Genomic DNA, 10,252 nt, shown 5'->3' with positions numbered 1-10,252 from the left:
AGAGTCCAGGACAGCATTAATAGCGTAGGACGCAAATGCCGACGTTTGAGAGGTGATGGACGCCACTTGCGGCGCAGACGTACGTGTGAGTGCGTCAATTTGCGCCTGACCCGCTGAAATAGCTTGGAGTGCCCATACGGCTGCGAATGCTGGAGCAAAAGACGCGCCGATAGCTTCATAGATGGATTTCAACCAGAGCTCCATCTGTCTGTCAGTGGCATCCTTGAGCGAAGCCCCATCTTCAACTGCAACTATGGATCTAGCCGCCAGTCTGGAGATTGGAGGATCCACCTTGGGACACTGAGTCCAGCCCTTGACCACGTCAGGGGGGGAAGGGATAACGTGTATCCTTAAGGCGCTTGGAAAAAACGCTTATCTGGACAAACTCGGTGTTTCTGGACTGCTTCTCTGAAGTCGGAGTGGTCCAGAAACATACTCGTTGTACGCTTGGGGAACCTGAAACGGAATTTCTCCTGCTGAGAGGCTGACTCCTCCACTGGAGGAGCCGAGGGAGAAATATCCAACATTTGATTTATGGACGCGATAAGATCATTCACTATGGCGTCACCATCAGGAGTATCAAGGTTGAGAGCGGCCTCAGGATCAGAATCCTGATCAGCTACCTCCGGGTCATCATACAGAGAGTCCTCCCTCTGAGACCCTGAACAATGTGATGAGGTCGAGGGGATTTCCCAGCGAGCTCGCTTAGGCGGTCTGGGGCTGCGGTCCGTGTCAGAGACCTCGCCCCGGGATCTATGAGACAACCCGGGGGAACATTGTTGTCCCAACTGAGGGGAACCAGGGGGCAATGATTCCACAGTGCCCATGGTCTGAGATACCGGTCTGGACTGCAAAGCTTCTAGAATCTTAGCCATAGTCTCAGAAAGTCTTTCAGTAAAAACTGTAAACTCCGTCCCTGTCACCTGGACAGTGTTAGCAGGTGGTTCCCCCTGGGCCCCCCTTAGCAGAGGCTCCGGCTGAGTAAGTGCCACAGGGGCCGAGCAGTGCACACAATGAGGGTCAGTGGAACCTGCCGGTAGCGAGGTCGTACATGCGGCGCAGGCAGCATAGTAAGCCTGTGATTTGGCACCCCTGCTTCTTGTGGGCGCCATGCTGTTGTCTCCCCTGAGCAACACAATAGGGTATATAGCCAGAACTAAACCGTGCACCATACAGTGTAAAGAATAGCCTATAAACATATAACCTATAATTACACTTCTGCACAAGTGGGGCCAGCACCTCAGGTGCTGCTTACCGGCCGCTTAAAGCGGTTGTGTGGCCACCAGAATCCCTGCCTGGGTCTCCCAGAGCTTGTCCCCCCTCTGCAGCGTCAGAGTAGCTGACAGGAATGGCTGCCGGCGTCCTGAGGAGAGGAGGGAGCCGTGGGCGTGACCCAGAAAGTGCGGGAACTGTTGCCCCACTGTGCACAGTGAGGGGAGTGGAGTATGCAAAGCATGCTCCAGCCCACAGTGCTGCCGTCCTGCACAGCGTCCCGCCCTTCCCCTGACTGGCAGGCCTGGGGGCGGGAAGAAAAAGAGACTAGGCCGCAAAAGCCGGGGACTCGAGTTATAAGCGCGGCTGCCGTATAAGCGCGGTCGGCGCGGAAGTCCCCGGCGCACTAACAGTCCCAGCCGCGCCACAGTAATAACAATGGTAGCGGCGGTCAGCGCGGTAGTCCCCATACACTAACACACTCAGCGACGCTGCAGTGTGTAATGGCACAAACGCGGTCAGCGCCGCGGTCCCCGGTGCACTAGCACACCCAGCAATGCTGGAGTGTTGCTGTGCGCGGTCCCCACGGGGACACAGAGTACCTCAAAGTAGCAGGGCCATGTCCCTGAACGATACTCGGCTCCTATCCAGCAGAGTCCTCAGGAGCTGTGGATGGAGCACGGTCTCAGTGCCTGGAGACCGATTAGGGTCCCACTTCACCCAGAGCCCTAAGGGGGATGGGGAAGGAAAACAGCATGTGGGCTCCAGCCTCCGTACCCGCAATGGATACCTCAACCTTAACAACACCGCCGACAAGAGTGGGGTGAGAAGGGAGCATGCTGGGGGCCCTGTTAAGGGCCCTCTTTTCTTCCATCCGACATAGTCAGCAGCTGCTGCTGACTAAGCTGTGGAGCTTATGCGTGCATGTCTGCCTCCTTCGCACAAAGCAAAAAAACTGAGGAGCCCGTGGGAGCACGGGGGGTGTATAGGCAGAAGGGGAGGGGCTTTACACTTTTAGTGTAATACTTTGTGCGGCCTCCGGAGGCATAGCCTATACACCCAATTGTCTGGGTCTCCCAATGGAGCGACAAAGAAAATATTAATTTTATTCATTTATATAGCGCTATTAATTCCACAGTGCTTTACATACAATGACAACACTGTCCCCATTGGGGCTCACAATCTAGAGTCCCTATCTGTATGTCTTTGGAGTGTGGGAGGAAACCGGAGAACCTGGAGGAAACCCACACAAACACGGGGATAACATACAAACTCCTTGAAGATAGTGTCCTTTGTGGGATTTGAACCTAGGACCCTAGCGCTGCAAGACTGCAGTGCTAACCACTGAGCCACCGTGCCGCCCTTTAGTATGAGTGAACTATAACTGGCACACAGATAAGAGAAGCACAGGTGTTTTTTCTTTTTTTAACCCTCGCAGCATGCTGTCCTCAGCTTACATTGCACAATCCTGGTGACTACTGTTGAGTGAGTAGTTAATTATTTGTACTCGTTATGCTGTTAGCGAGTACTGTCCGCTACTCGCATATTAGTTACGAGCACCAGGCACAATGTAAGTCAATGGGAAATACTCGCTAAGTAGTGAGTAACCTGAAAGCCGTACTTTTGGTGCGAGTAGCGAATAGTGCAGCTTTTGGATTACTCGCTACTTTGCATGTATTTCCCATTGACTTACATTGCGCCCGCTACTCGTAGCGAATATGCAAGTAGCGGACAGTACTCGCTAACAGCATAGCGAGTACGAATAGTGGTGACAGATTCCCTTTAACTCTGACTAAATGTGCAGTTTACAGTGAATACACTCGCCGTTATGATCACCCTCCAAATCTGGTGCTGTAATGCAACACCAAAAGTTGTCTACTGTACTTCTGAATGCCTCTAATTTCATACCAGAGACTTTGCAATGGATTCTGCATGTATATAAAAAAAATAAATAGATAAAGTCTGAGCTCCAATGATGGTAAATTGATGATATATTCTAGTGATAAGCAATCAATGTATGAGACAACTATCGCTTATGGTTCACACGCATGTGTAATAACAGATCAGGAAAACAGATCAATCTTTTTATTTGATTGGTAGCAAAAAATGGTTGTAGGCAACAGTGAATAGGTACAAAACTGTAGACGTGAGGAAAAAAACAAAAATCAAAACAAAAACACAAAAAAACAGTAAGATGTGAAAAATGTTAATAAACACAATGTGTTGCATCTGTGTGTTACAGCTCATTCTGGATATGCAGAACACATTTCAAAAGAGTACTTGATCTAGAAGAGCCCCTAAAAGTGACATCTCGCACCTTTTCCAGCAGGCAGTCTCATGGCAGGGTGACATCATGAGGAAGTGTTCACCCCATTTGGCTTTCTAAAACATCCCGAGTAATGCCGCATTTACACATCCGTGACGCACAGATTGTCTCCTGAAAGAGGCTGTTAAGTTGGGGTCAGCAGCCCCTCGGACATTCTGTGCATCGTGACCTGTGCAAATTAATGTTTGGCAGATAGTCCATGATTACAGCTAATTATTTCTATTGTCTGTTCCGTTTACTAAATTATAATAAATCAACTAACGGTATAAAACTATTATTTTTTTTTTATAAACCAAAGCATATAGAAGAGCAGCAGGCGTGAAGAAATCTGACATCATCCAACATCTCGAATACCTCAGATTACTCTAGGTTTGAGGCACTGGTAGCAGAAGAAAGCTGGTGATACATTCGATTAGCCAATTTGAGGGGGCAAACCAAACCTTCCCTTGGCGTACCCTGCGTGGAGTGAATTTGGAGGTTTTATCATAGATGACATATTGTGTACAAAACCTCTGGTCAGAGTCGGCGTCGGCATGGTACGCGACAGTGTTAATGGTTTGTGTTACATCGCTATCAGGCTTTGGCTGGCGGATTAGGATTTGGCCACCAGCAGCTTTAACCAGATCAACCAGGTCCTCCTTTCTGTGTTCTTTGAAACATCCAAGGAAGTAGAAATGACATCCATCCAGCAGGCCCGGCAGCTGAGGGAGACAACAGAAAGCCAATTACATCAAGCACAAGATGTAAAAAAGTATTCTCAGATATTCATGGCAGACGTGGGCTCCACATATATCTGCGGCTGCAGTGAATGGAGGTCTCAGAAGTGGGACCTGCAGCCACCAGATATTAAAAGTAAATCTGTCAGCAGGTTTTTGCTATGTAATCTGAGAGCAGCACGATGTAGGGGTTCAGACACTGATATCAGTGATATATCACTTCTTAAGCTGTATGCTCCTGTTTCAATAGGAGAGTTTTATCATCAGGGGATTATCACTCTCTATTTGCATTCTGGTCCACCCACTCCCCCAGCACTGATTAACACCTTACTGTCAGTTTACAATGTACACAGAAAACTGTGAATCAGCGGTGTAGGTGGGGTTAGCTTTCTGAGCTCTGCTACATCGAAAAACTCTGTCACAAATACTGCACCCAGTAAACAAAGTTACACATTGCTGGAATCAGGGTCAATTTCCCTACATTAGGCTACTCTCAGATTGGGGAGCAAAAACCTGGTGTGGAAACCCTTTAAGGCATATCCTGCGGCTATGGTATACTTGTATCAAGAGGTGAATACCCCCCCTTTATAGCTGGTCACATTTGGATGATGGTCATCCACCCCAACCTTCTGCTCAGCCGATCGGCGATGTATGGCTTTCCATGTGTCTCCACAGTTTCCAGTATTCCCAAACTCCAGTCCTGAAGGAGCACAAACAGTGCAAGTTTTCAGGGTTTCCTTAGTATGCCACATGTGATAATTCCATCACCTATGCATTGCTAAGGAAATCCTGAAGACATGCTATGTAGCCTTGAAGACTGGAGTTAGGGAACATATCCATCCCTATAGTGAAAGCAACACTGTTCTGACGGCATCACTAAAAAAAGGCTGAAGGATAGCCAATGCTCACTAGGACTGTGGAAATAATCAGGGAGTAAAAATTAAAGTCCCCTAAGTAATGGCCCATTTACATTTGCGGGGGGGGGCAGATCGGTCATTTCGGCTACGTTCCCATGATCAGTATCTGAGTTTTTCATGCTGCAGAATTTCTACACATCTCCACACCTTAGTTTACTTGTGTTTTTTTAAATTGCATTTTTGGTCTCTGTTTGGCGTGACATCCTTTAAATAGGAGAAAATTTGCACATAATACTCAGCATACCCGCAAGAGAAATTGCCGTGCTGCGGATTGGTGGAACGCACCGCAGGTCATTTTACACAGCGTAAAAAAAAGTACAGCAAGCAGGAAATTTCCAATAATCTCATCCACTTTGCTGGAACTGTAAAACGCTGAGTTTTGGATGCAGCAAAAATACACAGTCAAAAACGCATGTAAAACTCATTGCGGGCATGTACAAGGATAGAATGGCCTATTCCCATATACAGAGCATGTTATCGCAGATCACCTCCTGATTACACGGGCTGGTGTGTTGCTGCCAATGATGATTTATGATGTATAAAAATCAAATTGCGTGCTGATCGAGTGTTTTGCATGTTTATACCAGCAGATTATTGGGAAGAAGTGTTTTTACAAACGTTTGTGCGCAGATTGTCTCATAAAAGGACCATATAGACGTGTGAATAAACCTAAACAAAAGTTACCAGCTGCTCTCTATTAAGCCGAGCTCGGTGAGGGCCACCGTCTACTTCATGAAGTTCTTCTGGCTCTCGTCTTCTTGTCTGGAGACAGGTGGTCACCCCTGAAACACACCAAGAGGCACAGTATACGGAATATGTAACAGGTATAGAAAGTTACCGATAACACTGCTACAAGGATGGACTGTGAGGGAAACACATTCTGTTTTGTCTGCATTCACTCTGAAAGGTGAAGCTAGAACATTAGCACATGCCGGTATATGCCAGCGATGAGGCGCTCCATGTGTGTGCACCATCTGCACCAGGTCATTACTGAACGCTCACTTTGAACAGGACTGGGAATATTGTGCACTGAAAACCCACAAGTGATTAAAACACAGCGCTATACGCAGCTAATTTGACGGAGTAAAGGCTTTTAAACATTTTGCATAAATATACGGGTAGTTAATGGTTCTCTATTGGGCTGCATTTAGAGGTATGGAGTCTCCAAAGTCATTAAAACTTAGCAGTGTATCCTGAAATAATTGAGATCCCCACAGTCAGAGAGCTCGTTTGAGAAGCTAACTGCACGTGAACATTCAGCTACGTGTTACTGGATAGACAAGGGTTTTCCTGTTCTGCTGGAAGTACGGTCTCAGGTGGCAAGAACGTATAGTCCTCCCTAATACCTGAATGAGGGCAAATATGGACGTAGAGCGACTTGCAGGATCTAGTCTTCAAAAGCCATTTGTTACTGAACTCCTGGTTTCGGCTAAACCATGTGGGTTCACAATATGCTTGGTGACCGTGAGAACGGTGTAAAGGAGCAGTTCAGTGAAATCTTTGTCCATGATGGCCCCTATCACCTATTCGCGTATAACAATATGCACAGCTTTTACCTACTGGGCATCATTGCATTTTTTTTTGCCAGTTTTATGGCATGAATACTTCTCAATTTGTGACAAAGATTTGCCCTTTTTGGTTATTTTTTTAAAGGGGTTGTCAAGTCTAAAATGATATGTCTGCTGTCCCTCTATGTGTCACGCTATGAGACTGCAGACTGATGAATCCTCCCAGTGCAGACACTGTACGCTGCCAGGATTGGCTGGTGTCTGAGCCAGGAACGCAACTGTGCAAAATGCATGTTCCTGGACAGAACCCGACTAGTGGGTACAGCCTCGCTCAATAAAAGTGTATGGACTGGGCATGTCGACTAGTGGGTATGGCCATTCAGTAGGAGTGGCCTTGCTCCATAGATTTACATGGAGTGGGCTGCACCCACTAGCCAGGTTCTGGCGGTAAACATGAATATCACACAATTGTGGGCACTTAAATCCTGGCAGCGCCCACTTTGTGTGCACTGGGTGGACTCATTTAGACTGGACAACCAATTCAAAAGTTTGACTGATTCATCACATGCGACTTTCTAAAGTCTCAAAATTTGGCGCAACTATACTTTAGTCTTTAGTTCATCCCTGAAGTGATTATATTTAGGTCCTTTATTTTGATTCAAATTTTAGAAAACATGCAACTTTCTGTGCTTAAAATTCACAAAATGGGGCGAAGATATAAATCTTTTTTTTTTTTTTTGCAACATTCATGAAGCATGTGTACCATTTTTAAAGACTTTAGTGCAAAAAACATCAAAACAAAAAGAAAAAAGTGACCTTAAAAAATAAAGAATGCAAGTGATGAATTGGATGCATTGGTGTATGCACTATACAGTTTAGCCTTCTTTGCTTCACTTCAGACCACATTGAATGCACTATGAATTTTATCCTTCTAGTTATTTTTGCTATAAATGCAACGATGGATCAGCCCAGCATCACATCAGCTACAGCCCATCTTTGCCTCCTGGGAGGACAGTGTCATAATCCTTCACTTATTCTCCTAAATATGCTCAGAGCTGTGTAGTCATCATCAGCAGCTGTGATAGTTTCTACACCCCTCTCCCTCCACAAACTCATGGAAAATGTCAGTGGTACAGCCCATGCAGTTTCACCATGCTCACTGCTGTAGTAACTAACATGATGAAAAGAACATAAAGGTGTGCAATGTGATCACATGACTAAACTGAGTTGACTAAATCCATGAATTTTCAATATTTAAATAAGTGGATAGTAGCAGATATATATATATATATATATAAAGCTGAGTGGAGGATACCGGGCACCGCTGATCCCTGTATGGCTGACAAAGCTGTGCTTTCAGGCAGGTGGAGACCTGGGTGCGTGTCCCAAAGCAAAGGCGATACAAGATCCACAATGAAGAGATGAAAGGTCGCACTCCAAAGGTCGAATAAAAAATATTTTTCTTTTTATTCCACGATCACATCAGGGGTACAGGTAGTGAGGGAGGATGAGGGTGTGCCACGTCGGACGACGGCAGCCGTTTCGCAAGTAACCTTGCTTCTACGGGTCCAGTGCCAGGCACTGGACCCGTAGAAGCAAGGTTACTTGCGAAACGGCTGCCGTCGTCCGACGTGGCACACCCTCATCCTCCCTCACTACCTGTACCCCTGATGTGATCGTGGAATAAAAAGAAAAATATTTTTTATTCGACCTTTGGAGTGCGACCTTTCATCTCTTCATTGTGGATCATATATATATATATATATATATATATATATTTTATATTATTGTAATTTTTTTTTTTTCTTCACTAGTTCTAGAATTTAAGAAATAAAAAAAAGGGACTGCTACTTTAAAAAGGTTACAACTAGTGTTGAGCGGACCCGGATCTGAAAAATCCGGATCCGCACGGTTCGAGGTTCCGATCCGAGTCCGACCAGTACCTGGGATCCGGGGCACTCTCACACTCTCACACTCTCACACTCTCACACTCTCACACTCTCACACTCTCACACTCTCACACTCTCACACTCTCACACTCTCACACTCTCACACTCTCACACTCGTCCCGGATCCTGTTCCCTATTGATTTACATGACCACAGATTCCAGATTGGATCCGGACTTCGGCGGCAACCCGATCCGGATCTGCCGGACCCAGAGTCTAACCGATCCGCTCAACTCTACTTACAACAGCACCCCTAACCATACACTTGGTAATGGCATATGGGTGTTACAAAGATGGATCGATGAACTAAAATGGAGCAACGAATACAGGGATGGGCCACATCCACCAGCATTACGTAGTCAGCCATTCATCTATACAGTCGCCTTTAGCTTTTTCAGTTCTATAAGCTGCTCTGTGAGGATTGCAGAGGCAGACATCTTTAGAGATCGGCTGGTCGTCATGACTTTAGCCTTTGTGTACACAAAGATAGACATTAGTTCAGTGATCATGACTATGAGGAGGCAGAAAATGTGGAAAAATATTCAGAAAATCAATTATTGAACTTGTATGGGTGAGAAAGGGAAAGGTTGTGTGTAATTTAGTTATTTTTTTATACTCATGTCAGTACATGACAATTGCAAACTCAGAATAATGACTGCACCTCCGCCTAACAATGCCGTCTCCTAAACATCGCTATGATTTTAGGCGATACTAGTCGATGGGATAGCCTGCTGTGTCACAGAGTGTAATTGCAGGTCTATGAATGCATCAGATAACATATTCTCTGCATCATGTCACACAATGCTTAACACTTACAGGCACACCGCAGGATCCAGCCGCCGGATAATATTCCCATCATGCACTTCATGGTACGCAGCACAGGTTTATCGCCAGCGATGACGTGAGTAACTGAAATCAAGAAGACAGGCAAACTAAAAGGATTGCTTGAAAACAATTGCATGACAGCAGCCACCACGCATAGTACAAGGTAATGTACGGAAATGCCATCCAGTAAAATGACAAATCAACTTGTGTTACTAGCACATACACTGATTCAGACCTGGCTATTTAATTTTATTTGAGCCATTAATTCCACAGCACTCTGCATCACTGTCCCCATTGGGGCTCACAATCTAAATTTTGTATCGGTAGGTCTTTAGAGAGTGTGGGAGGAAACCAAAGAATACCCACACACACACGGGGAGAACATACAAACTATTTGGAGATGTTATACGAGGTGGGATTGAAACCCAGGACCCCAGCACTAAAAAGCAACAGAGCTAACCACTGAGCCAGCACCGTGCCGCGTGGCCAACCACTGAACCAGCACCGTGCCGCGTGGCCAACCACTGAGCCAGCACCGTGCCGCGTGGCCAACCACTGAGCCAGCACCGTGCCGCAGGGCCAACCACTGAGCCAGCACCGTGCCGCAGGGCCAACCACTGAGCCAGCACCGTGCCACAGGGCCAACCACTGAGCCAGCACCGTGCCACAGGGCCAACCACTGAGCCAGCACCGTGCCGCAGGGCCAACCACTGAGCCAGCACCGTGCTGCGTGGCCAACCACTGAGCCAGCACCGTGCCGCGTGGCCAACCACTGAGCCAGCACCGTGCTGCAGGGCCAAC

The 10,252-nt window shown here is 46.7% G+C and overlaps 1 protein-coding gene across 2 annotated transcripts in view; it reads right to left on the bottom strand.

The window, feature by feature from the left end:
• Positions 1-2,974: 2,974 nt before the first annotated feature.
• Positions 2,975-10,252, bottom strand: part of BARD1 (BRCA1 associated RING domain 1) — a 74,284-nt gene continuing 67,006 nt past the window's right edge. For both annotated transcript variants that reach the window (XM_075318947.1, XM_075318948.1), the window contains exons 9-11: positions 9,443-9,535; positions 5,856-5,953; positions 2,975-4,239 (exon numbers count right to left, since the gene is read on the bottom strand). In XM_075318947.1, the coding sequence (XP_075175062.1) occupies positions 3,904-4,239; positions 5,856-5,953; positions 9,443-9,535 (527 nt within the window). In that variant the 3' untranslated portion in view covers positions 2,975-3,903. The remainder of the gene's footprint in view (positions 4,240-5,855; positions 5,954-9,442; positions 9,536-10,252) is intronic.

The sequence above is a fragment of the Anomaloglossus baeobatrachus genome, chromosome 7, assembly GCF_048569485.1.
Source record: "Anomaloglossus baeobatrachus isolate aAnoBae1 chromosome 7, aAnoBae1.hap1, whole genome shotgun sequence".
In the NCBI taxonomy this organism is placed as follows: domain Eukaryota; kingdom Metazoa; phylum Chordata; class Amphibia; order Anura; family Aromobatidae; genus Anomaloglossus; species Anomaloglossus baeobatrachus.
The sequence above is the reverse complement of the archived record's forward strand: the minus strand, read 5'-3'. Positions and strand labels throughout refer to the sequence as shown.